This window comes from Zalophus californianus, chromosome 6 (genome assembly GCF_009762305.2).
Source record: "Zalophus californianus isolate mZalCal1 chromosome 6, mZalCal1.pri.v2, whole genome shotgun sequence".
In the NCBI taxonomy this organism is placed as follows: Eukaryota; Metazoa; Chordata; class Mammalia; order Carnivora; family Otariidae; genus Zalophus; species Zalophus californianus.
In genome coordinates, this window is record NC_045600.1 from 139,820,793 (window position 1) to 139,848,086 (window position 27,294).

The window sequence follows — 27,294 nt, forward strand, 5'->3', positions numbered from 1 at the left end:
GAAAAGTGGGTGAAGGGGCGTTTTCTGGATTCTCAGGCTGCAGTGGGCTGGCTTGGTGGAGGGATGTGGGGTGCTGGGGCACTGAGTCTTGCTGGGTGCTTTGGCCTTTGAGGTGGGAGCTTTCAAGATGATGCTTTGGGATGTGACAAGAACATTCTAGAATTGCTACAGAATTTATGTTGTTTATTTTTAAAAGTTTTATAACTGCCTTATTGTAGAGCCAAAGTTTGTTTCTCCTGAAGCTATGTACTCACTTTTCAAGAAAATGTTTAGTTCTAATTGTGATAAAATACACATAACATACAAGTTACCATCTTAACCATTTCTAAGTGGTGTTAAATATATTTACACTGTCGTACAGCCAAATTCCTGAGCTTTTTCATCCTGTGAAACTAAAACTGCTCATTAAACACTGTCTACCCTCTCCTCCCTCCAGCCCCTGGCCGCCACCATTCTACTTTCTGTTTCTCTGAATTTGACTAGATACCCCATATAAGTAGAATCATACAGTATGTATCTTTGTGATTAGCTTATTTCACTTAGCCTACGGCCCGCAAAGTGCATTCATGTGTATGTGTCAGAATTTCCTTCCTTTTTAAGGCTGAATAATCATTTGGCTGCATAGACCACATTTTGTTGATCTCAGTGAACACTTGGGTTACTTCCCCTTTTTGGTTGTGAATAATGTTGCTGTGAATGTGGATGTACAGTATCTTTGGAATTCTGCTTTCGGTTCCATGGGTGTAGACCCAGAAGTAAGATTGCTGGGTCATATATGGTGGTTCTGTGTTGTAAGTTTTGGAGGAACTGCCATACCGTCTTTCACAGTGGCTGTACCAGTTTGCCTTCCCACCAACAGCCCATAAGCTTTCCAGTGTCTCCACATCCTCACCCACACTTACTTTTTTTGTTTTGTTTTGTTTTTTTTGGTAGGGTATCCTAGTGGGTGTGGGGTGATACCTCATTCTGGTTTTAATTTGCATTTCCCTAACAAGTAGATTTTGAACTTCTTTTTGCATGTTTATTGATATATAGTTCATTTTTCATTTTTTATGTCTTTTAAAAAATGTATCCCATTAGCAATTTTGCATGACCCACATGAAATTGCTGACGTTTGACTGGGACGCTTCTGCCTGCCACCCAGGATTGAGAAATTTACACATCACATTTTGGAGCATAGGCCTAGCAGAGACAGATGGCTGGACAGGAATTCAAAGGTCAGGGTGCCCGTAGGGAGTGGTGTCTGACCCACTGTTATGAATCATCCACCCAGCCTGTGCCCTGTGCCCTGTGCCCTGTGCCTGGGGCCATACACTGGCAGCCTCTGAACCTTGTACAATCACAGGTGGGCCAACTGAGGCAGGACGTGTGTCTTGTAAGGCTGAGAGGTTTGCCCTGAGTGACTCACCTGACCTGGGATTTGCCGGCATGGTCTGGCCAAAGGGTGACACCTGTTAAACTGGGGAAGCATCCCCTCTAGGAGCAGCCCCTCCCCCACCTGCCCCCTCCCCCCTGGCTGGGGTCAGGGCTTCCCACCCTGGGCTTTCACACTGCCTGTGTCTAACCTCAGTGCACAATACCTGGGAAAAAATTCAGTAGGTCCCAGGCAGGGCTCCAGGTGCTGGGGGCCTTGCAGCAAACCAAACAAATGCGAGCCGGAAAAGTAAATGAACAAGATACACGGTTATTTCCGATGATGCTAATTATTCCTACAGAAGAAATCCAGAAGGGAGAAGAGGTACAGTTTGTTTTGTTTTAAATTTTATATTATTATGTTAATCGCCATACATTACATCATTGGTTTTTGATGTAGTGTTCCATGACTCATTGTTTGTGTATAACACCCAGTGCTCCATTCAATACGTGCCCTCTTTATTTTTTTTTAAAGATTTTATTTATTTATTTGAGAGAGAAAACATGAGCAAGAGAGCACAAGCAGGGGGAGCAGCAGAGGGAGAGGGAGAAGCAGACTCTCCGCTGAGCAGGGAGCCTGACGTGGGGCTCGATCCCGGGACCCTGGGATCATGACCTGAGCTGAAGGCAGACGCTCAATGACTGAGCCACCCAGGCGCCCCAGTATGTGCCCTCTTCAATACCCATCACCAGGCTAACCCATCCCCCCACCCCTCCCCTCTAGAACCCTCAGTTTGTTTCTCAGAGTCCATAGTCTCTTATGGTTCCTCTCCCCCTCTGATTCCCCCCCTTCATTTTTCCCTTCCTACTATCTTTTTTTTTTTTTTTAACATATAATGTATTTGTTCCAGGGGTACAGCTCTGTGATTTGTCAGTCTTAGACAATTCACAGCGCTCACCATAGCACATACCCTCCCCAATGTCTATCACGCAGCCACCCCATCCCTCCCACCCCCCACCACTCCAGCATCCCTCAGTTTGTTTCCTGAGATTAAGAATGAGGAGGGGCGCCTGGGTGGCTCAGTTGGTTAAGCGGCTGCCTTCGGCTCAGGTCATGATCCCAGGGTCCTGGGATCGAGCCCCACATCGGGCTCCCTGCTCGGCGGGAAGCCTGCTTCTCCCTCTCCCACTCCCCCTGCTTGTGTTCCCTCTCTCTCTGTCAAATAAATAAAATCTTTAAAAAAAAAAAAAAAAGAATGAGGAGGTACAGTTTTAAATAGAGGCCAGAAAAGGCCTCAGTGGGAGGCCTGGGGGAGAGGGAGCAAACTGGGTAGGTAACCTGGAGGCAGAGCTTTTGAGATCCGGGTAGCACATGCCCAGGCCCTCTGGAACAGACAAAGCCAGTGTGATGGAAGGAGGTGAGAAGGGGTGGTGAAGGCGTGGAGAGGGGCTGACCTTTGCAGCATGACCGGAGACCTGATCCTGCCCTACTGGCCCTAGGACCCAGAATGGGAGGATGCGGGCTCGGTGGGGGGGGGGGGGGGGCGTTGCCTGGGCGGAGGCACCATGTGAATAACACAGAGACCTCAGGTTTAGGTGTAAACAGTGATGGAAGATGAGATTGGAAAGGCTGGTGGGGCAGGTGACAGGGTCTTGGAAACTGCACGGGAGCTGAGGTTTGCTTTCTTTTTTGGACAACAGGAAACCACTGTAGGTTCTTGAGCAAGAACCTACTGTCCCAAACAGTGCAAGAGATTAGATGTGGGGAAACGAAAGTCTTCGGATTTGAAGGACATTCAGAGCAGGGCACGAAGGCGGCAGGAAGACCCGGGAGCTGATGGGCAGGTGGGGATGGGGCAAAGGGGAAATGCGGGGCAAAGAACAGGAGGGGTGGGCATATGTTCTGTCTGAGACCTGAGGAGGCCAGCAGGGTGAAGGGTTGAGATGCGTGGGGTCCTAGGGGGGGTTGTAGAAGCAGAAACCTCACCCACCATTGGATCTTCAGGGGGTTACTTTTTCAATGCACATTCACATCAAGTAACACATTTTGCTTCATCTCCCTAAATCAGGGTCACAATCCTTTATGCATCTGAGAAACAAAAAGTCCCCAAACAGTCTGAATTCAAGCAAAAGTTGCTCATTCAGGATGGGAACCCAAAATAATCTCGTATCTCAAATTTGAACCAATTGAACAACAAACATGAGCAATGCCTTACCATTTAGACATACTTCAGGACTTGATTTTATTTTTGAGGCCTCTTCACGTCAGATGTCACTTGGTGAAAACACCAGGGACCTGGGGGGAATTCCTTTCCAAGCCACACATCTTGGTGACATCTAGGGGCAGTCAGATCCCACCACTCAAAGCTTACTCCTTGTGGGCCTGGGGCTGGAGGCAAGAATCTCACTGCAGTCCATGGTGACGCCTTCCTTATTGAAAGCTGGTTCTGTTTTTGTCCCAGCTGTAACTCATTCCTCTATTCAGTAAGTACCGAGTGCTCTATGTGTCAGACCCTGTCTTAAGAGGTAAGAGTTCTAGCCTGGGAGGGGGTCGTGTAGTTCCTGGGAAGTGTAGCCAGGCTGGTGGGGGCTCCTTCCGGGCTTTCTTGTCATCGTCCTCCAACAGTATCAGCCCAGCTGGAGGCAGAACCTGTTGAGGGCAGACAGATGGTGGATTCTGAGACACCCCTGAAGCCCTGGAGACCCTAGGGGCTCCCTCCCGGCCTCCTCGCCTTCCCTGGGTGGGGGTGGGCTAGCCCCACTCTCAGCCTTCTCGTGCCCTGCCTATTAATAGCCGCAATGTCCCAAGAGCCCCCCCCCCCCCCGCCCCCTGAGTGTCAGGTTGGTAGTGGTCCCGGAAGTTGTGGGACATTCTGTGGTCTCTGATCCTGGGGATGTTTATTCTCCAGGTAGGCGGAGGGTGAGAAAGGGAAGGGGAAGGTGTGGCAATCCGCTCGATTCCTATCAGCCACATCATCTGAGAAGGGGAAGGCTCTGAGAACTTGGTGGGGGGGGTGGCGCAGGGGCGAAGGTGAGCCACCAGCACAGGGAGGCTGCGGGCAGCCCGAGGAGCTGGAACGGCCCAGCCCGTGTACCCGGCCTCCTGCCCCTGACTTCGCCTGATAACAAAACAGAAACTGAAACAGGGTCGGGATTCCCGGCGTGAAGTCAGAGATGAGTCACAGCTCAGAGTGACTGCACTAGCGGAGAAGTGGTACCAGACAGACAGACGTGAGCTGAGGGCAGCAGAGGCAGGCAGGTGAGTGGGAGCTGGGGCGGTGTGGGGGGTGTGGGGGGAGAGGGCGTGGGGGGCGGCCCTTCCTGTCTCGAGGACCCGGGACTGCTGGGCTCGGGAAGCCGGGCGGGATGGGCAAGAGGCCAGCTTTGCCTGTTGCTGGGTGGTGTTCATGACAAACGGGCAGAGGGCACAGGCTGGTGGGGTGGTGGCCGAAGACACCTGGGGCCATGGTTGGCCCTTGGGTGATGCCCCCCTGCCTCCCCTCTCCAGTACGTCTGAGGGTCCCGCTGAAGCATGGCAAGCGGCATCGAGGTGGTGGCCATGGACTGCGAGATGGTGGGGCTGGGGCCCAGCCGGCAGAGCGGCTTGGCTCGCTGCAGCCTTGTGGACTTCCATGGCACCGTGCTCTACGACAAGTTCATCCGGCCCGAGGGGGAGATCACTGATTACAGGACCCCGGTCAGCGGGATCACGCCTCAGCTCATGGAGGCGGCCACGCCATTTGCCGTGGCCCGGCAGGAGGTGAGTGGAGGGCTGTCCGCCGGTCAGGCCAGCGCGGCGGGGAGGCCGCGGCCCGCCCGCCCGCCCCCGCCACACATCCACATGCACACTTCCCTGGCACCTTCCCCAGATGCCAAATCTGTGACCTGTGACCCCAGATGTGGCAGATTCCCCCCACCTCTACATGAGGGTGCACTAGGGCATCCCTGCGAAGGCCTTCTGCCCTCAGACAGCCTTAAACTCACACCTGGGGAAACTTCAGGGCATCTGGTCCACCCTGCTGGCCTTGTGATGGGGCAACTGGGTTCCACCCGATGTTCCCCACGGTGGGATTCTTTTCTCTCCCCTGGCTGCCCCTGGTCAGCCCCACGAGGAAATGAGGAAACAGGGCTCTCACTGGCTGGGCCCTTGGTAGGGGGCTCCTGGTCTTGGAGAATAGGCTGGAGCCCCTGGACGGAGGGGAGAGCTTGTGCCCAGACCCATGGTAGGCCTTCCATCAGCTTGAGGTCAGTATGTGGCCCCAAGATTTCCCACCCTCCCGGTTCACCTAGTTGTGATAACTTGTTCAGGTCCCAGTTTCTTTCTAAAGATTTTATTTTATTTATTTGAGAGAGTGAGAGAGAAAGCACAAGAGGGGGTAGGGTCAGAGGGAGAAGCAGACTCCCCGCTGAGCAAGGAGCCTGATGCGGGGACTCGATCCCAGGACTCCGGGATCATGACCTGAGCCGAAGGCAGTCGCTTAACCAACTGAGCCACCCAGGTGCCCGGTCCCGGTTTCTGTTTCTGTTTCTCTGAATCACTAGATGGAAAGCAAACTCAGCCTCTCTTGCACCAGCTTTAGTCACTTCTGGGAAGATTAGAAGGGCAAGTAAATTCACCAGTTTCTAGGCTGCCTGGGCTTGGGGGAAGTCCCGGAGGAACAGAGGACCAAGGTTTGGCCCAGGTGCACACACCACATGCCCGATTTAAACGCAAAACATAAGCAACCATAGCTCCTGTTTCCCAAGCACCGGTGGTCTGGAGCTCGCTCACACCTCACGGGACAACCACCAGGAGGGTTCTCAGGAGCTGTAAACCCAGAGTTAAAAGGGCCAGTCTTGAATCCTGGCTGGTGACTTAGCAGCTGAGTTACCTTGGGCAAGTTGCTTGGGCAGCCTCTCTGTGTACCCAGTTTCCAGCCCCTGAAACAGAAACTGAGTGTAATAATAGTAGCAATTTCATAGGATTATCGTGAGGACTGAGAAAGTGCCTAGAGAGAGTGCCTCTATAAGGACTCCTTAGCTGTTACAATCGTCTGTTATCCCCATATTACAGATGTGCAAACTGAGGCCTGATTGAACTAAGTGTATTAGTTTGCTGGGGCCACCGTAGCGAAGTACCACAGACTGGGGGCTCAAACAACAGAAATTTATTGTCCCACAGTCATGGAGCCTGGAAGTCCGAGCTCAGGGTGTCGGCAGGCTTGCTTCCTTCTGCGGCTGTGCGGGAGAGTCCATGCTGCGTCTCTCTCCCAGCATCTGGGGGTCGGCCGCCAGTCCTGGGTGTGTCTTGGCTTGTAGAAGCGTCAGCTCAACCTCTGCTTTCATGTTCGCCTGTGTTCTCCTTGTGTGCGTGTTTTATGCCCCTGTTCTCGTTTATAAGGACAGCAGTCCTGTCGTATTAGGGCCCTGATGGCCTCCACCAATTACATCTGCAATGACCCTATTTCCGAATAAGTCACATTTTGAGGTACTAGGGGTTAGGATTTCAACGTATGAATTCAACCCATAACACTAAGTGACTCGCAAAGGTTCACATAATGAAAGGTGGTCAGGATTTAGAGCTTAGGCTCAGACCTCTAGGGCTGTGTGTCCAGTAGGGGGCCGCCGAGCCCCATGTGGCTATGAGCGCCCCAAAAGTGACTGGTCTGAACCGTGATGTGCTGTAAGTGTAACATACACATGGGATTGCAAAGACTTGTATTAAAAAATTCATAAAATACCTCAATACTTTTTTATATCACTTACATGTTAAAATGATAGTATTTTGGAATATTAGGTTCAATGAAACATATTAAAACTAAATTCCCCTCTTTTTACCTTTTTAAATATGGTGATTAGATGATTTAAAATTACACATGTGGCTCCCATTATATGTCTACTGGACAGCACTGTCCTGTAGGTACTAAGAGGAGGCCAGGGAGCCCTGAGCTGGGGATGCGGTACGTCCGCAGGGCTCTGGAAAGACTCCGTGAGGCTGGTGGTATTCACAAGGGGTTTTTGGAGCCTGTGTCTGCAACCCAGTGGGCCGCAGAGAGCCATGGAAGATTCTTGAGCAAGAGCATGGCAGGATCAAACCCAAGTTTCGAGAAGACTAGACTGGGGCTTGCTGTGGAGGACAGACAGTAGTGAGCAGAGATGGCAGTAGGGGGCGAGTCAGAAGCCCTGGGAAGGCGTCAGCGGACAGTGGACTGGGAAGAAAAAACATGTCAGGATGGAGGTGGCCAAAGTCACCAAGCAAGGGAGGGCAACATAAGGAAGGGTGGGTTGGATGTTCAGGGGTCAGCAGGAGGCCCGGGGACACGGCAGGAGCTCCCCACACTCAGCTCCCCACTGAGCAGTCAGGTGTCTCCATCCTTCACCGTCTTCCTCTCCCCAGCCCTCCACTGCCTCCCTGGCAGAGCGGCAGAAAGGCTGGAGAGCCCAGAGTTGGCGGGGGGGAGAGGAGGCAGCAGGGAAATGCTGCTCACATTCCCTGGTCTCGACATGCAACCAAGTCCCTGCATGCCTTTGAGCACCGGCCTGGGCATCGGGCTGCCTAGGTCCCCATCCACATTCGGTGCAGAATGCTTCGAATCTCAGCTGAGATCGGGCCAGGCACGAGGCTTCCCGTGTGTAGCTCAGAGCCCTGCCCAGAGAGGGAGCCAAGAATCTAGAGACCAGGCAGACCTTTGAACCACACCTGGGGTTTACATCTCCTGCTCCATCACTCACTGCTTGGCGTGACCTTTGGCAAGTTCTCGAACCTTTCTGAATCTGTTTGCTCATCAGTGACAGGGGGTGCTAATGCCTCCTCCCTGGCCTCCAGTAGGTTGCATGCAGTGCCACGGCCTGTAGCCCAAAGCACAATGCCGGGCCCGCGGCTGATGGTCACTAGCTGTGCCCATGGAGAAAGAAGGGCAGACGCTCACATGATAGGTCTGAGTCCCCTTTCTGACTTCCCTTGAGAACCGTGGTCTTAGATTTGGGCTCTCATTTTCTGCCTGAACAGCAGGGATGCTGCTCCAGAGAAACTTTCCCAGGCCTGGCTCAGATCACAGCCTCCCCATACCACTGTTCAAATACCTCCCATGGCTCCCCATTGCCCAAGGTCCCCCAGCACAACACTCGTGGACCTCCAAACCCTACCGACCTGCCTTTCCTGCCTTCCTTCCTAGCTCAGCCACTCTCCAGCCACACCCCTACTCTCCCCCAGCCCCCATCCCTGCCCCTGAGTCAGCTACCACGCTGGCAGGCTCAGGCCAGAGGAGTCCTTTGTGATGCGCTCCCCCACCCTGCCCACCATCCCCACCTCCCCAAGTGGGCCTCTAGTTCTCCTTGCTGTGGCCCCTGTACTTTAAAGCTTGCGCGTCCACACACCTGGTCTGCCTAGTTCCACATGGCTGCGATGTATTTTTTTCTGCCCCCAGACTGGATGGTGTGCTTTGCGCACAGAAGGTACCCTGAGAATGTTTGTGGGATTAGAGTCGAATTGATTTTCACAAAATACAGGAGTTCCGGCAGCTGTGTGGAACAAAATTGCCTCTGCCCTCATGCTGGCCTTGGCTGCCAGGAGGCAGGGATGCACACCCAGCCTGGGGCCGGAGGGCAAGCACACTGTCCTTAGACGTGTGTGGATGGGTCTGTGGCCTCTGGCTTGTTGCTAAACTTCTCTGTGCCGGTAGGAGCATCTGTGACACAGGGTGGGTGAAGCAGCACAGGGGAATCCAGCACCATGTCCTGGCTCTGTTCTAAGCACTCTCCACACACCACTGCCTTTGCTCCCCACAAGAGTCCTGGGAAGTCGTTAACCAGCATCGCTACCCCATTTTACAGAAGAGCAAACAGAGGCACAAGGCTGAGCAAACTGTCCAAGGAAGGCGTAGAGCAGAGACCCAAATCAGAATTTGCTCCAGAATTTGCTCTGGGATATTCAGTCCCATGATCGACATGTATAAATGTGCTCTCGGAATGCTAAGTGTCCAGTGTATATAAGGGACGGTGTCAGGCCCAGCCTGTGCGTGAAGATGTGGGACAACGCAACAGCAGTCATTTGTTTCCATGAATAAGGACACAGAGGCAGCTCGATCCACTCTATCACCCATAGGTTCTAATCCCAAAGTCAGAGACGGGGCTCACGGGTCCCAAGATGCGCTGGGGTGGGGGGGTCCCAAAAGGAAGAAGCCTATCAGCCATTTATCAGACCCCCCCCCCCCCCAGGGCTGGGTGACACCTCTCAGGTGAGTCTAGGGCTCGCCAGGCCTTGGTTTCACGCAGGCAACTTTCAAACGCTGCTCACCAGCCTGTCTTCCTCCGACGGGAGCCGCAAGTGGGCCCTGCTCCTGTTGAGCCATAGACTAGCCCATGGCGGCCAGCAGGGCCCTGGGGAGCCACGAAGCCCCACCCGGCCCACCCAGGAGGGTTGTACATGGGATCCTGCTACTCCTACTCCCTTCTCTCTTTATTTTTTTGAAATGTGGTCACATTACTTTTATAGTGGAAAGTGACTGCCTGTTATCTTCTGAAACCTCTAGGTCTGACCATCATCTAGAGCGGTGGTTCCCAATGTGGAGTGATTTTGCCCCCCCAAGGGACATTTAGCAGTATCTGGAGACATTTCTGGTTGTCATAAGTGGGGCAGGGGGTCTGCTACTGACATCTAGTGGGGAGAGGACAGGGATGGTGCTAAGCCATCCTATAATGCACAGGACAGCCCCTTCCCCGGCCACACAGACACCAAAGAAGTATCGACAGTGTCCAAGTTGAGAAACTGCTCTGTAGAGCCCCACAAATCAGGCTGTCAGCGCAGGAGAGAACCCATAAGGAGACAGGTCCGGAGAGGGGCAGCGACTTGCTTAAGGACACATAGCAAAGCTGTGATTCAACTCGATGTTCGGATTCAGGGCTCTCACCTGGTGGGTTAATGCGGTTGTTGTTGTTTTTCTAACAGTAATTTTTAATCGGTTATAGTTTATTTTTTGTAAGTTAATGCTCTCTTAATGTTAAGCCAGTCTGTTGAATAGCATCTACCCGTGACCGGGATTGGGGAGGAATAATTACATTTTTAGTTGGCACACAAACCAACTGAATCCCATGAAGCCTTCCGGTTTAGGAGGGAAATGCAGCAGAAGGGAGCCCTCCTACAGCTGTTTCCAGTATAGCCACCCTTGCCTGGGCCAAGCGCACTGTCGGGGCCCCGCCACTGGGCCGGTATCTCTGGGGCCTGGCCAGTTGGAGGAGGATGACTTCACCATCCAGGGTTCCCCCAGCAGAAGCAGCCTTGTGGGATGCAGGCACAAGCTGGGGTGGGCACACCTGCAGAGTGGGGCAGGGGACCGGAGGAAGGAGGGGACCGGGGCCACTCCAGAAGGTGACAGAAGGGCCTGGCCCTCCGGATTTTTAACAAGGGCCCCAGGTGATTTTTCTGATCAGGCACATCTGGGAAATACTTGGAACGAGAGTGGGAATGCGGTGGCATCAGGCTGTCACCCCCCTTCCGTGTGGCACCGGCACACGCCACCGTGTCCCCCTTTCCCCATCGGTAAGATGGCATGACGATTCCAGCCTCACAGGGGCCCCATTCCTGCTTCAGCAAATCCTCAGAGAGCTGACGCGGGTCCGTCACCACTCTCCCCCCGACATCATTACCGCTGAACTAGGTTCTCAGCAGGTGGTGACAAGGACAACTGTAATGATAGGGACGGGGTCAGGCAGATCCGGCCACCTCGCTGCAGCTCTCAAGTCACCATCTATGTCCCCTGGGCAAGCCTCTCCACCTCTCTGGCCCCCAGTCCCCTCCCCTGTGGCGGGGAAATCGGAATCCTCGTGCTGAGAGCTGCCCCGGGGGAGGTGAGAAAGTCCCCTGGCCCGGGGCCAGCGACGAGAGCAGGTGGGTGAATGGCCCTCCTCCAACCCACTGGGCTCTCTCCAGGAATTTGAGACTCTGCCTCTGTGTCTGACACACCTGCCTCCTGACGCTGACTCAGGGCAGGTCCCGCGGCCAAAGCAGGTCGCACAGCCCTGAGGTCCCGCCCCCGGGCTCCAGCAGGCCCCCCACTTCCCTCCCCAGTCCTGCCTCAGGAAGTCCGTGGAGCCCTGGCTGCGAAGGGGCCGCTGGAGCCTGACCTTTCCCGGCCTTCACCGTACAGCTGGGGAGCCGAAGCCCAGACGTGGTCTTTGACCTCTGAGAGCACACAGCCAGGACCTGCAGTCTCTCCCTGCCCCGCGCCCGGCATCCTTGGCCTGCACAGTTGTGGGCATCTCTCTGCCAAATAGATTCTTCTCTTTTCCCGGCTTCCTCTTCCTTCTGCTTGTCTTCCCCTTGTATTTTATCTGTCTCATCTTGAGTCCCGTGGTGCTGACTGTAGCCACCACCACACACCCTGCCCCCTAACCAGCCCCCAGACCCTCGGGCTCCGGAAGTGATTAAGTTCCCAGGAATCCACCTCCCAGGGACTCGTCATCTTGTGCCTGGGACCCAGTGGCTGCCGTTTCTGGGATGGCAAACAGTCCCTCGGGGCTCTGTGTGAACTGGGCCCCGAGCCAGCTCCTCATTGGGGGAAAACAGGCCACATTGTTCGGGAATGTTAAAGGATGTCTGCAAGAAAGGGCGCGTGACCCCCGGCCGCCAGCGCGGCCCTAGGGCTGGCCACTGCGCTCTCCTCCACACGCAGGCCTTGAGCTGCTGCTGAGGCCGTGTGCCCTCGCCACTCACGTGAGCCCTGGATCAGCAGTGGCGGCACCAGCTGTCGAAATGCAAAATCGGAGTCCTGGATGTCTGGGGCTTCACCGGGTGACGCCTCAGCCCAAGCGTGAGCAGCCCTGGTGTCCATCCGACCGGCCCAGCTCCATTCCTCAAGTGAGCCTCCCCAGTCCCTAGGCTGACTGTGGGCTCTGTGCAGCGGTGGCCCTGACAAACCGACAAAACCACGGGAACGGGGAGGGGGTGATGGGCAGGCTGGTGACACTGCCTGCTGACAGGAGATGGACAGACCCCATGGACAAGTCGCCTCGTGTCTCTGAGCCTTGGCTTCCCCTTCTGTAGAGTGGCCACAGGGATCCTGTGGTGGCCAAGGGAGAGCATGCAATGCCCCACGTGATGTCCCAGGAGGCCACTAGAAGCAGAAGCGGGGCACGGGAGGGTGTTAGCCCTGTAAGAAGTCTTCCCCCAGGCACAGAAGACAGCGCAGAAGCTATTGGAGAGCTGTCCAAAGGGGGGCCTGAGCCCCAAGCTGCCCCTCCAGCTCCGCCCGAGATCCCCCCTCCCATCCTCTCTGATGGCAGCCAAGGTAAAGAGAGGGGAGTGGCCCCTGTGGCTCGAGGTAGGAGGTTGTCCACTGGGCCACCATGGGAAAGGAGTCAGGATAGAGGCAAGACGGTGGGCTTGGGCACGTGTGAGGGTACTTCAGGGGTTGCTCCCCAAAGCTCAGCTGTGTGGCTGGTGGGGGCCTGGAGCAGCCTCTCTGGGAGTGTGGTGGAGATGAGCAGCCTGCTGGCTTTGAAGGCTGGCTCTCGCAGAGTCACTAACTAGCTCTGTGACTATCCCAGTGATCTAACGGTGCTTCGCGCATCACCTCCAAACAGAGTGGCTCGAACAAAGGTCAATATTTACTTCACTCGTGCATCTGCAATTTGGACAGGGCTTGGCTGATGGGGCCAGCTGGGAGGCTCAGGTGTCCCACAGGCCCGGAGCCGGAATCATCGGAGGTTCACTTGCCCACTCATCCGGTGGCTGGCGCCGGGGCCCCTCGGGCATGGCTCTCTGCCTGCCTGTGGTCGCTCCAGCAGGTGGCTTCGGGGTAGCTCGGGGCTGCTGGGGGACTGGCCCCCAGAGAAGTCAGAAGTCACACAGGCTGGCCCATATTCGTTTGAGGCAAGGGGGATTGAGCTCCATCTTCGGAGAGCAGAGGTGCCAAGGGATCCGCAAACTTGCTTTAAAATCCGCAGAGTAACCTGGGGCAAATTATTTCCCTTTCTTGGTGCTTCAGTTTTTCTCCTCTGCAAAATGTCAGTCAAATACAGGCCTCTCTCATCGCTGTGTTAGCTTTTTATGGTTCTGTAACAAAGCATAAGCTGAGTGGCATGTGTTAGCTCGCCGTTCCACAGTTCAGAAGTCTGGCACGGGTCTCAATGGCCGAAATCGAGGTGTGCGCCTGGCTGCGTTCCTTTCTGGAAGCTCTGCGGGAGGGTGCGTTTCCTTGCCTTTTCCAGCTTCTGGAGGCCGCCGTGTCCTGGACGCCTGGCCCCTTCCTCCCTTGTCAAGGCCAGCAGCTGCATGTCAAGTCCTCAGGGCAAATCACTGACATCCACATATAAGGGCCCTTGCGATTGTGTTGGGCCACACGGGTAATCCAGGTGATCTCCCTTATTGGGAGGTTGTCTTCTACCTGAAGCCCATCTGCAACTTTAACTCCCTTCTGCCAGGCAACGCGTCTGCATCTTTGGGAGGTCATTATTGTGCCTGCCACAGTAGGGTTGTTGAAAGGATTAGATGACATACTTAGCCTGGCACATGGGCCGTGCTCAGCAATGGCCACTGCTATTACACGTGGAAGCCACTGAAGGAGTTGGGGACACGCCTTTGGCATGGACCTCAACTACTGAGCGTGAGGAGGGGCCCGGTCCAGTCTCCTCATTTTATAGAGGATAGGCTGGAAGCCCAGAGAGGGGGGACAGTTTGCTCACAGTCACACAGCAAGCCGAGGAGGGGCTGCTTCCTACCAGTTGCCCCAGATCCACGCAGAGGACCCTGCGTGAGGCATGGGCTGTGTGTCTTCCCGGCCAGATCCTGCAGCTCCTGAGAGGCAAGCTGGTGGTGGGTCACGACCTGAAGCACGACTTCCAGGTGCTGAAAGAGAACATGAGCAACTACACCATCTACGACACATCCACCGACAGGCTGCTGTGGCAAGAAGCCAACCTGCTATCCTGCAAGCGGGTCTCCCTCCGGGTGCTCAGCAAGCGTCTCCTCGGGCGGCACATCCAGGTGAGCAACCCCCTGCCTTCCCGGGCTCCGGGGGGCCCCCTCCCCCCAGGGTCTCCAGAACCCCCACATTTGGCCCCAAAGATGCTCTGCCCACCACCTGCCCCCCCCCACAAAGTCCTGAGCAGCCGTGGGCTCGCGAGCAAGGAGGGGTGCTGGCTTCGGGCTTCCCCGGCCCCCGGCCCCAGACAAACACCAGAGTGCGGGAGGTTTATTCAAGAGGTGACCCCAGGTTGCACTGGGAGAGCGAGGATGTGAGGCAGGGAAGGGAAGGCATCCAATAAAGGTTTTGTTCATGTGTTTTTAAACTCAAGCCAGTTGCCCCGGGATGACTGAAGCTTAACCCCACTGCAGGCCTCTGGGAAATCCCACAGACCTCAGATTTATGCAGGGAGTGGAGGTATTGACAGCTCCCATCAGGCACAGCTACTGCTGCTCCCGGGGCCCCCCACTCCTCAGCACCTCCAGGCAAAGGCGCCTGGGTGCTGGTGCTTGGGAGGTCACCGAGCTGGCAGGGCCCAGGGCGGTGGGCCAGACACTAACAGTCGCAGCTCCACGTGGGGGCCTTCCCAGTCAACAGCCATTTATCAGCACCTACTCTGGGCCAGGCTGGACGGGGTACTGGAGACGCACGGCTCGGCAGGGCTGGACCCTGTGCTTGAGCAACTCTTGGTGGACGGGTGGGCCGGGAGGAGGGCAGGTGTGCACTGGTCCGAAGGGTGAGTCTTCGTGGAGGGGGACGGGGAGGGGGGAGCAGGAGCCCCAGCCTGAGGTGTGAGGCACGCTTGGCCGGGCAACCGGGGATTGTGTAGGTCACAGGGAAGGGACCTGAATTTGGGCCCCTCTGTTAGCCTTGTGGCACACAGGACCAAGGACAGAGTGGTCAGCACACGGATTCACTGAGGTAGCACTTTAGAAACATCGTTTTGACCTATTTTTTATATGGGCCTGGTGCCCTGGAGCTCCCCAAGTGTCTGACAGCAAGTCTGCAGCACCCCCTACCCCCACTGGCTGATTAGCACCTGGAGGGCACAGCCCGGCTCTCCCACTGACCCACATCCGGGCCCTGGAACCTGGGGTGTGAGCGGGGAAGGCCCGGGTCACACGGGGTCTCTGCCTTCACCCCCAGCCCACACCCCTGCCTGTACCTATGTCTACAGAACAGCCGCTTTGGACACAGCTCGGTGGAAGACGCCAGGGCGACCATGGAGCTCTACCGGATCTCCCAGCGCATTCGAGCCCGCTGAGGGCCCGCCTGGTGGAGCGGGACTGGAGCTCCGTCTTCGTCCCGAAGTCTTCGTCTCTTCAAGACAGCAACCCCCTTGCTTTTAGAAAATGCGTCTTTAGCAGTAAAATAGCTCTATTTTTTTCCTACTCCATCATTGGATACTCCTCTTGCCTTTTTCTGAGCCGGGTAAGGGTGATGGGCCCCAGTCCGTGTGGTGCTTAGAAGACCATCAAGACTGAGCTGGAACGGAGTTGGGGGGGGGGGTGAGTGGCGGGAGGGGGGGTCGGTTTCCTGAATAATCTTGAATCCTGTGTATCCAAGAAGCAGCTGGAGGAATCTAGGTGGCATGTAACTAAAGCCTTGCCCCTGCCTCCCTTTTCCTGTTGCATTTACGCCCAGGGCAGTGGCACAGAGGCTCAGAGGTCCATTCGTGCCATCTTGAAATGGGTGCCACGGCTGTGGCACAGAGGTACAGAGAATGTGCTGACCTTCAGCAAGTCATCCCTCCTCTTGTAAAATGAGGAAGCAAAGGTAGTGGATTTTGAAGTCAGAACTAAGTTGGAGTCTTGGTTCTGCCATTTAGTAGCTAGAGTTGAGTTACTTAATTTCCCCGTGCCTCAGTTTCTCCATGTGTAAAATGGGAAATTCTTTTCTTTTTAAAGATTTTATTTATTTGACAGAGAGAGCACAAGCAGGGGGAGCACCAGAGGGAGAGGGAGAAGCAGGCTCTCCCCTGAGCAGGGAGCCCAACATGGGGCTCCATCCCAGGACTCTGGGATCATGACCTGAGCCGAAGGCAGACGCTTAACTGACCGAGCCACCCAAGCATCCCCTAAAATGGGGAATTCTAACAATTGATAGGGTTCTTGTGCAATGTTGCACACAAAGCCCCTAGCACCATGCCTGTCAGAGCTTAAACACCCAGCAAATGTCAGTAACGGGTGGTTACTGTCTGCATCACTCTGATCTAGGAGACCCCAGGGAGAGCAGCTACACTCTGCCGCAGGGGCCGGACCTCTGAAGGAAGGGCATGCGTAGCTGTGGGGAGAAGAGTCCACATCAAAACAGTAACTGCTCATTGGAATCAGCTGTAGTCATTATTTTAATCTGTGCCCGGGTGCCTCTAAACCAGAATTAGTGTGTGTGGGTGTGTGTGTGGGTGTGTGTGTGTCGGGGGTTGTGGGGGCAGCTGATTCTGATCAGGACCTCCACCGGTGATTTCGATGCCCAGGACATTTGAATCACCTGAGATGCTTTTTAGGCAACCCCGGTCCCTAAGCACAGCATTCTCACACAGGACAGAGCATCAGCATCACCTGGAGGGTGCTGGACCCCAACCCAAGAATTGCCAACTCAGCAGGTCTGGGGTGGAGCCCCAGAATCTGCATTTCTCACAAGTTCCCCGTTGATTCTGCCGCTGCTGGTCTGGGACCATGCTTTGAGAGCCACAGTGAAGCATCAGCTGATTGTCATGTGCGGCCACGGTTGAGAGCCACCGGCTTGGGGTCTGAGTACCACCAGGGAAGACTCCTGCTGCCGGCCCGGCCTTGCCCCCTGCCGTCTCCCCCAGCCGCCTGCTCATGCAGAGAGAGGTCCACAGCCCTGAAAAACGTGACCTAAATAGCCGCACTACATAGATGAGGGACTTGAGATGAGGTTAAGGGATTCAAATCCAGGCCCCCCCGACCCCAAACTCGAGAGCTGTTCACCCAGACTGCATTATAGTGGCAGTGCCTCCCGTTTGCACACTGACCTCTGGGAACCCGGGGGGCTCCCTCCCTCACACGTCTGCGAGATCAGGGAGGTGCAGCTTGCTCCCTCACGGTTCTCTCCTGCCCCACCGCCCAGCCGACTTCAGGGCTGTGGCCGGGCCCTCTGCGGCTGCCTTGCCTGGCTGAGACTGGCCACCAGGCGGTGCCCTTGGGCCGTCTGCGGTCCCGGGGGCCTCCACGGCCAAAGCAGCCCAGGGAACACTTAGGAGGCATGAGGTGTGAGGGGCTGTGACTTTAAAAATGGCTAGGGGCTGTAGCAGGGACCCTCTAGGCCACCCTCCCTCAGCCACTGAGCTAGAGTGAGTTACAGCCGGGCCTGGAAGGTGAGCCCCAGCTCTCTCGGACTCCCAGGCCGAGGTCTTTTCCACCTTGAAAGGAGGGGTGAACTGGGGTTCCCCAAGGAAGTCTCTAACCCAGCTTTCCGCTTCTGGCTGTGGTGCTTGGATGTCCACAGTGGGGAGACACCCACCCTGCCTCCCAGGGGGGCACTGAGTGAGGGTCAGGACCTGGGGGGGGGCATGTGCCGTGGGCCCTGGCCCCACTCGCGAGACCCCCCACCTTCTGTATAGCCAGTAGAGAGCACCAGCTTCAGCGTCAGGCTGACTTGGCTTGTGTGTCTCACCTCCGAGAGAGCAGGTGACCCATCCATCAGGTGGGGGGAGAAGAAGCTGGAGATCTCATACGCACGGTGCCCAGCCCCAGCTGGTGGGGAATAGGGACCCACAAATGGCCCCTGGCACCACTGATCATAATCAAAATAAAGGCCTGCCTCTGGCCTGCGCCGCGGGACTCCCGACCCCCCTGGGTCCCAGCACAACCGGAGTCGTGGCCTGCAAGTGGTGGTGTCGTTGGCCGAGGGTGTAAAGCGCGGAGGAGAGGAAGGTGATGTTTGCTGGGACGGACGAGTCCTGTCGTCCACAGAAGACCCGCACCCAGCGGCCCAGACCTGGTGAATGCCCAGGAGGCCCCCTCCTACCCAGGGGCTAGACTCGGCCTTGCACAACTTCCGCCTCAGTCTCCTCATCCGTAAAATGGGACTATTGGTCCCAACTCCCACAGCTCTCGTGGGAGCAGATGGGGCCAGGGAAGCAAAACCGCCCTGCAATCTGCCCCAGCCTATATAGGCTGCAGGTGGAATCTCCTTGCCCAGGGAGCACACTCCCTCCTGCTCTCCAGCCCTGGCAAGGGCAGGTCGGGCTCCACCCCAGGCACATAGGGAGAGGGCCGAGCTGGGCTCCGCCTCGCCTTGTTTTCTGCTCTCTCCTTCCCGAGCCCTTTAGCTGCCCCACTTTGCTCCCCCGGTTAGTTTCTCATCTCCAACCCCCCCAACCCTGCCCCACCATCCTGCAGACCCACTCCTGCTGGCATTGTCCCCTGCGTCGCCCTCCTGGACCGGGGGCCAGGGGGTGCGCTTCCTCACTTGGTCCCTTCTATCTCAGTTCACAGTGCACCTGCCCTGGGTGCCCTTCCCAGACCCTAAATACCCTGGGGGACTATCTCTGCTCCAGGGCAGAAAGGCCAGGAGAGTAACTCTGCTGTCCCGGGTGGGAAGACCCAGTCCCCGAGACCATGATGGGTCCTGGCATAATGGCAGCCCGAGGAGAGCAGAGGAGGTGCCTGCCGTGGTGGTTTCTAGCAGCTGAAAGCTCTATCTGGCTCATGACATGTGGTCTCACCCGAGCCCATGGGAAGGTCCTGCCACCTCCTCCTGCTGCAGGTGGGCCTACAGGGTGAGCCTAGAGGAGAAGAAGGGCCTGGGCAGGGCCTCCTCTAAGGGGCCAGTGCAGGAAAAAAAGGAGTGCCTGGGGCCTGACGTGCCGTGGAGAACTGGGAATGCGTGCCCAGCTGGACGGGGCAGGTGCCACTCAGCCTCAGCCAATTGTGGCCGTGCAGAAATGCTGCCCAGTGGAAAGGCCTGTGTCTGGCCCGTGGGCCACCAGTTTGAGACCTGAGCTTTAGTCCACCTCCCACCTGACTCCTTTCAGCCAGGGGCCTGGATATGTCCCAAGGCAGAGACTTCACGGTCTTGAAAGCGCGGCTCGGTGGGGTGGGGCCCCTGATTTAGAAGTGCAGCGCTTGCCTCACTGAGGCTCCCTCCCAGGATAAATGCAATTCCACTTGTACGTCGTAAACTGTCACCCACCTTTAGATCATTTTCATGTCTCTCACCTCTACCCCGAGTCTTTGACTTTCCAGGTTAGATGCCCCCAGTTTCTTCAGCGGTTTCCCCTTCTGTGGAGCCCCTCCCGTTTCTCCTCTGTCCACCCCGCCCCAGCCCACCCACCACCCGGCCTGCCTATCCCTTCTCAGCCCACTCCCCTCCAGCCCCATTCTCAGCGGATTCTTAGATGGGGGCAAGGTGGAAAGGAAACCAGGGCTCCACTGGGACAAGGGAAGGAGTGGCATCCTCCAGCCCAGGGCTGGCTTTGGAAAGATCCGGCAGAATGAATGGAGGCACCGAGGATGGGGTCACTTTTTGCCACCTAACCCTGAGGCATGGAGGAGAACTTGGAGGTGGCTGGGAAGGGCCGTCTTGGAATGGCCCCACTTCTCTGAGCGTACCTGAGTCACCTCTGACTCAGGCCCATTCGCTGCTGGAGTGAGGGGATTGGAGAGCTCTCTAGCCCCCCTCAAACCCCTTGGCCTCCCTGCCCTCCTTCGCCCAACCCGGCCTGGCCTGAGTGGAGGAAAGTGCTTCTATTCAGGGAATGAGTTCTCTGGCCTGGCCGGCTAACTGTCTTCGGGCACTTGCCCAGGCCCTGCTCCCCACCAAAGGCCCCGTCCAGAGGCCCGCTGTCTTGGAGGATCAGGAGCCAGCCCGGGTCTGGTTCCAAGAGCGGTAAGAAGGCTGCCCACTTCCTGCCCGGCGTGCTGCGGGCTGGGCTGGGCTCCGCCGCCAAGAGGCTTACTCACTTGTGGAACAATTTCTCCTCTATATGGAAAGAACATATGCTTTTCCTGCTGGGGGAAGAGAGGGTTTGGAGTGGCTTTGCCGAGACGTGTAGGAAAAGGCAAATGTTGGCCCGGCCCCAGCACCCTGATTTCGAGCCATGTGCTGTGTGTTCGGTGGCAGAGCCCGTTGGCCTCTGTCCCCAGGTGCAAGGGGAGGAGGCCCAGGGGATGCTGGTCGGGACCTCGGTTTTAGGACACTGAGCTAGTCCCTTGCTCAGGGCTGGAGGTCCTCATCTCTTCATTTTTCCTGTTCTGTCCTCCATGGTTTAGGGCTCAGACAGAGGGAGAGGGACACAGCCTCAGCTCTGCCAGCCAGTCCCAGCTCAGCAACCCCTCCCCGCCACCGCTGTGTCCTCCAACGGGGTCTGCAGCAGCTCTGCTTGGCTGCCCCCCACCCAGGACCCTCAGTCTGAAGGAAGAGCTCGGGCCATGGGGGAGCAGGTAGGACCTGGCTGTTCAGATCTCGCCGCACCCAGAACCAGCTGGAGTCTAAAGAAAGGAGGGGCAGATTTAAAATAAAAATTCTTTCGATATGAGCTAGCATCTTCCCTCTAAGGGACAGGAAAAGGCTAGAAGCGAGAGACCAAGGCTGGCTCTCTTCAGCAGAGAGGAAACCCCAGGAGCCTGGACCGCAGCGCCACCACCGGAAGGGCAGGACCTGGCTGGCAGCAGGCTGGAGGCCAGCTCCGGCTCACTTGCTTCTGGCCTGGGTGCTCCTGAGCAGTAGTCCCTCCGAGGTTCTGGTTCCCGATCTGCAGATACAATCCCCACCTGGTGCAAGGATCAGAGACCAGGATGCCAAGTGCCGGGCACAGACAGGTGCTCCATGAAAGATGGCCTCAAACAAAGAAGCATCAGGGCTCTGAGTGTGGGTGGGGTGCTGGCAACGGTTGGGGGGCCCAGACCAGCTGTTTCTGGTCCTCTGAGAAGGAGGCACCTTTTGTCCAGCCCTGTGGGGTCTGCCCCTTAAGCTATGAAACACTCCAACGAAATCAATGGAGCCTCCTGGGGTCCTGCCAGGGTCTTAGCAGTCTGGGCTGCTATAGCAGAATACCACAGACTGGGGGCCTTAAACAACAGACTTTTATTTCTCACAGTTCTTCAGGCTGGGAAGTCCAAGCTCCAGGTGGCGGCAGATCTGACGTCTGGTGAGGGCTCTCTTCCTGGTTTGCAGACAGCCATCTTCTTGTCGTGTCCTCACCTGGGAGAGACAGAGGCCACCTCTCTGGTGTCTCTTCTAAGGACACATCCCCTTCCCGAGGCTCCACCCTCATGACCTGACTCCCTCCTAGAGGCCCCACCACCAACACCATGGCACTGGGGATGAGGTGAAGGGCGCTGACGAGCAAGCTGGGGCACAGGGAAGTTAGGTGGCCAGAGTCCCTCGGCGGTGCAGGGGTAGATCTGGGACTTGAATTCATCTCTGGGGAAAAGATGCGTGGGGTTCGTCACCCGTGGAGGAGAACAATAAGCCGATCTCTTCACATCTGTGAAGAAACCCCACGCTGATGTGGAGAGGAAAGTGTCCCAGGCCAAGCGGAGAGTGGGGTCAGGCCTCAGGGGTCCTGGCCTTCAGCACAGGACACTGGAAAATGGAACGGAACCAATATTGTTTGCACATATATTTGCAGGGCTTGCTGTAGCATCTCCCAGTTTAAAAGCCAACAAAAGAAAACCCTTGCTCCTCCGCCTTCCCAGCTATCGACCCAGGCACGCTCTCTGCCCCAAGTGTCTTGAACACCATCTACACCCCACCCCTCTTTCCTTTTTCTCACCTCTCATTTGCTCTAAACCCCAACTCCGCCTTCTCTTCCCACCTCTCCATGGAAACTGTGCCCATCAGATCACCAGTGAACTCCATATTGGCAACTTCAAGATATCTTTAGGTTCTCATCTTATTAGATCTCTCCACATAATTCAGCTTCTCTAGAGTGAGTTTCCCTCCTCCTCTGCAGTTCCTCAGGACATGGGCCTTGACCATCTCTTCTCTTTGCACCTTCTCTCTCTCATCCAGTCTGATGGCTTTAAGACTCCTTTCAGTCAACAAATACGCATTATGTACCTGTTATGTGCCAGGCACTGTTCTAGGCACTGGAGAGAAGAGACAACAAAATATTTGGTTCCTGCCCTCGTGGAGCTTACATTCTAGTACAGGAAATGGACAAAATACAAATAAATATATAGTGTCATGTCAGCTGGCGATAACTATACTTACAGAAATTGTTAAAGAGATGAGGAGGAGCAGATTAAGAACATGGAGGGGCTTTAGGTTTCAGACAAGATGGCGGCCTCGCATGGGCCCAGAGAGGACTCTTTAGCTGTGTCTTCTTTCTCTCACACATCCGAGGCAGAGTGTTGCTCATCCCATCATTGTTGGAGGGCAGGAAAACAGAACAAGGCAGGGGTACCATCCCAACCCCAGCTGGGGAGGGGCTTTCTACGAAAGAGGGTGGTTGCCTCTCACTGGGTAGAAACTTCACTGTAAGGGCTCAGGGTTGCCGGGAGGTGGGTAGACACAAGGGGACAGGGAGTAACGAGCCCAGCACTGCTAGAGACTCCACTCTGAGGTGGGCCCCCTCCTGGTTTACCTGAAGGAGTGTGTGCGGGGGACCGGTGTCCCATCCCCAGAAAGACAGAGCCAGCCAGGGCAGCTGATTGCTCCCAAGAAGGTCAACGATGAGCTTGCAGGAAAGAACACTGAGATATCTGTAGAACTTAACTCCTATGCCAAAGGCTGCAAAGCTGAACTAATGGGAAAAGACCAAATAGGAACTTTAATCAAAATAAAGATCTACCAGAGGCAAAGAATACCCACACACATATCAAAGGACTTGTATCTAGAATATATAAAGAACATTTGCAACTCAAGAAGAATGTTATTTTTTTTTAAGATTTTATTTCTTAAGTCATCTCTACACCCAACATGGGGCTTGAACTCACAACCCCGAGATCAAGAGTTGCACACTCCATCAGCTGAGCCAGACAGGCACCCCAGAATTTTACTCTTATTAAAAGCCCAATTTTAAAACGGGCAAGACTTGAATGAATGCTTCCCCCCCTTCCCCCACCAAAAGATACAAAAATGGCCAATGAGACCATGAAACATACAATGTTATCAGTCAGCAGGGACATGCAAATTAAAAACACAGGATACCACGACACAGCCATTAAAATACCTGAGATGTGCAAGTCTGACTGCCCCAAGTGTTGGAGAGGCTACAGCACAACTGGAAGAGTCTCATATTCCACTGGTGGAAAAATCAAGTGGTACGACCGCTTGAGGAAAACAGTCTGGCAATTTCTTTGAAAGTTGCACATCTGCCATTTGACCTAGCCATTCTCCTTCTAGGGGTTTACCTGGGAGAAATGAAAGCCTTTGTCCGTATAAAGACTTGAATGCAGGGGCGCCTGGGTGGCTCCATCGGTTAAGCATCTGCCTTCGGGTCAGGTCATGATCCCGGGGTCCCGGGATCGAGTCCAGCATCGGGCTCCTTGCTCAGCGAGAGTCTGCTTCTCCCTCTCCCTCTGCCTGCCGATCCCCCTGCTTGTGCTCTCTCTCTCTCTCTCTCTCTCAAATACATAAAATCTTTAAAAGAAAAAATAAAGACTTGTATGCAAACATTCATAGCAACTTTATTTGTAACAGCCCCAACCTGGAAACAGTGTCCATCAGTGTGTGAGTGGATAAATAACTTGTGATATACAGTTACAATAAACATGAATGAACTATGAGGGCACACAATAGAAAGAGATCTCAGAATGATCATGTTGAATAGATGAAGTCAGATGCGGAAAGAGTCCATCCACACTGTGTCCATGGAGTGGCTTGTAAACAACAGAAATTTGTTTCTCATGGTTCTGGAGGCTGGGCAGTCCAAGATGAAGATGCCAGCAGATGCAGGGTCTGGTTTGGAGACAACAGTCTTCTCATTGTGTCCTCACGTGGTGGAAGGGGTGAGCCAGCTCTCTGTGGCCTGTTTTATGAGGGCACTAACCCCATTTGGGTGGGCTCCCCATTCATGTCCTAATCACCTCCCGAAAAGCCCCACCTCCAAACACCGTCGTACCGGGGGTGAGGTTTCCACCCAGGAATTTTGGAGAGACACAAACATTCAGTCCATAGCAATAGATATGCCCAACTTGATCAAATTGCACCCCTTATGCCGAAGTTTGTTGTACACCCCAATAGAGCTGTTAGGGAAAAATTAGAACACGAATAAAGAAGTAATGGGCAGGAGTAAGCAGTAGGTTGCAAAACAGGAGGGTAGGCTGGAAATCGGAATATGGAGCAGTTAAATTCCTAGCACCCGTCCAAGGCGCTCACTCAACTGGTACAACCCCTTGAGGAAAACAGCCTGGCAATTTCTTTGAAAGTTGCACATCTGCCATTTGACCCAGGGTGGAAAGCGAGACACTCACCCTGGTGGGCTGGGAGCATTCTGAAGAGTGACGCCTCTCACCTTTGTCCACCTTCCCATGCTCTACCTCCAAAATGCTTTCGGTCAGGATTTCTCTCTGAGGAAACCGACCAAGCCAATGGCAAAGACCTACAGATATTGCCATGGGGGCTCCCAGGGAACCAGCTGGACCCCTGCTTTCGTTACCCTACAGTGTGGCCCACAGTCAACAAACAAGCGCTTCCCACTCAATAGAAAGCTCTCCCAGTGAGGATTTTAGCGCCTCACTCAGCAATCTGAGGAGCCCACAAAGGATGGATCACTAGGCCTTTGAAGAAAGTGTGTCTACCTGAAAGTTACCCAAATGAACAGAAGGTGAGAACCAAGAAGGAATAAACCACAACACAAGGTGGGGCGCCTGGCTGGCTGAGTGGGTAGCACACGTGACTCTTGATATCAGGGTTGTGAGTTCGAGTCCCACTTTGGGTGTAGAGATGACTTAAAAACAAAATCTTTAAATCACAAAACAAAAAAGCACAATACAAGGAGGAAACTTTAAAAATAAGCAATTAATATTCTCAGAAAACTAAGAGGAGGCATTGCATCCCCAAAGAACAATATTTTATGTTGTTTTTTTCTGGCTTTATTGAGATATAATTAGTACACTTGAGTAAGTTTAAAGTGTACAACATGATGATTTGATACAGGTATATATTGCAAAGTGATTACTATCTTTGTGATAGTGATTTGCTATCTTTGGCAAGAGTTACCAATTTTAGGGCGCCTGGGTGGCTCAGTTGGTTAAGCACCTGCCTTTGGCTCAGGTCATGATCCCACGGTCCTGGAACTGAGCCCCATGCTGGGCTCCCTGCTCAGCGGGGAGTCTGCTTCTCCCTCTGCCCCTCCCCCCGCTTGTGTTTTCTCTCTCTCACTTGCTCTCTCAAATAAGTAAAATCTTAAAAAAAAAAAAGACTTAAAAAAAAACACAGGAAGAATGAGGAGGAGAAACCAATCAAGCAATGGTAATAGTTGGAAATATGAATGTACTCCTCTCAGAAGTGGGCTGATGAAGCCACAGGGAGTGGCAGGTGGTCATAAGACCCTTTACCATTTTTGTCTTTATTTCCTGTTTTGAGTCCCCCCCCCACCAAAGTTGGACTGTTTTCGCTGTTTGATAACAAATAGACATATTCTACTATGTACATAACTGATGTCATCCACTGTCATCATGATTCATGTTTTGGGTGTTAAAAACCACTTCTCCCCTTTGGAACTCAGGGTCAATATTTGGATGATCCGTTGGGACGAGGGTAAGACGTAGTAAAGGACCCCCTGCACACTCATCATCTATGGTCCCTTGACCCCTGGGCTCCTCTCCAGCTACTACTGTACCTCTCCCTCCCTCCTGGCCAGTACTTGTCCCCAGAGAAGCATATATTCACCAAGAGTCTCCTCCTTCTTCCTCTCCAATGCACCGGCTTCTGTCCTAAGGACTTTGCTGGAAGAGCTCTAACCAACCCTCACAATGCCTTCAAATGGTTAAATCCAATGGATTGATTGATTTTCAGGGCTTATCCTCTGCGACTGCTCTGCAGCATTTGACCATGTTGGCTACCCGGTCCTGGAAGTCTGTTTTTTTTTTTAGGACACGAGCCTCTCCTGATTCTTTCCAGCTTGTTAACCTACTCCTCTGCAGGTTCTTTCTCTGCCCACCCCTTCGAGAGCAATGTTTCCTTCAGCTCTTCCTCCTCAGCCATGCCCCCTTCTCACTCTGCCTAGTCTTCTGGGCAATTTTACTTATGTCCATAACTTCAATTGTCCCTTTAGGGGATGACTCACTAGCCTCTTTCTTAAATTCTAAAGCTGTCCAATGGGACTCTCCACGGGCACTTCAAACCCAGCAGGTCCCCAAATTCTGCAGAGTGTCATCATTCCCTTTTACCTTTCTCATGTATTTTTATCTTGCTTTCATGATTCCATCCATCTGTCCGTCCATCCATCCATCGATCCATCCAGTCGCGTAAGCCAGAAACCGGGGTTTACCTCAGCCCCTCCTTCTCTCTCCCACTTCCAGGTCCAAACATTCTCCAAATCCTAAAGATTCCATTTTCCAAATATCTCCTGCATTCACCGGCATCCTCATTGCCTTAGCGCATGACCACACCATCACTCTCCTGGGCCATGTAAATTTTCCTCCACTGGGCCCTTACCTACAGTCTCGCTTAGCTTCACTCCTTATTTCTTTCTATTTTTTTTTTTTAAGATTTTATTTATTTATTTGAGAGAGGGAGAGAGAGAGCATGAGTAGAGGGGAGGGGCAGAGGGAGAGGGACAAGCAGACTCCCTGCTGAACGGAGAGCCCAACGCAGGACTCGATCCCAGGACTCTGAGATCATGACCTGAGCCGAAGGCAAACCCTTAACCAACGAGCCACCCAGGCGCCGCTCTCCAGAAGCTTTGGATCTCGTGGGGCTTGATTCAGGGCTGCAGGAATACTGCTTGCTGATTCTAGCAGTAGCCACAGCGGTAGCACTCTGACAAACCAGAAGCTCGCTCTAACTAGACTCTTGGCACCTCCTAGTCCCTGTTCTTTTCCAGACCTAATTCATGAGACTTTTTCTTTTTTCTTTTTTT

General features: G+C 54.4%; 1 protein-coding gene and 1 long non-coding RNA gene across 2 annotated transcripts; one reads left to right on the forward strand and one right to left on the reverse strand.

Annotated features, from left to right (window-relative positions):
• Positions 1–4,373: 4,373 nt before the first annotated feature.
• ISG20 (interferon stimulated exonuclease gene 20) lies at positions 4,374–15,690 on the forward strand. The gene is made up of 4 exons (XM_027571078.2): positions 4,374–4,612; positions 4,862–5,113; positions 14,114–14,314; positions 15,472–15,690. The coding sequence occupies exons 2-4, from the start codon at positions 4,886–4,888 to the stop codon at positions 15,556–15,558; spliced, it is 516 nt and encodes a 171-aa protein (XP_027426879.1). The 5' UTR covers positions 4,374–4,612; positions 4,862–4,885; the 3' UTR covers positions 15,559–15,690.
• A 5,641-nt stretch (positions 15,691–21,331) lies between these two features.
• LOC113908700 lies at positions 21,332–22,592 on the reverse strand. Its single transcript, XR_003515575.2, has 3 exons — positions 22,479–22,592; positions 22,039–22,354; positions 21,332–21,464 (listed from the first exon to the last, which is right to left on the reverse strand). It is a non-coding gene; the product is annotated as an uncharacterized LOC113908700 (long non-coding RNA).
• Between the last annotated feature and the right edge of the window lie 4,702 nt (positions 22,593–27,294).

Bases quoted from the DNA above. Each gene is read 5' to 3' on its own strand.
- ISG20 (XM_027571078.2), top strand. From the start codon at position 4,886: ATGGCAAGCGGCATCGAGGTGGTGGCCATGGACTGCGAGATGGTGGGG. The intron at 5,114-14,113 runs GTGAGTGGAGGG...CTTCCCGGCCAG, and splicing joins TTGCCGTGGCCCGGCAGGAG to ATCCTGCAGCTCCTGAGAGG. The intron at 14,315-15,471 runs GTGAGCAACCCC...CTATGTCTACAG, and splicing joins TCCTCGGGCGGCACATCCAG to AACAGCCGCTTTGGACACAG.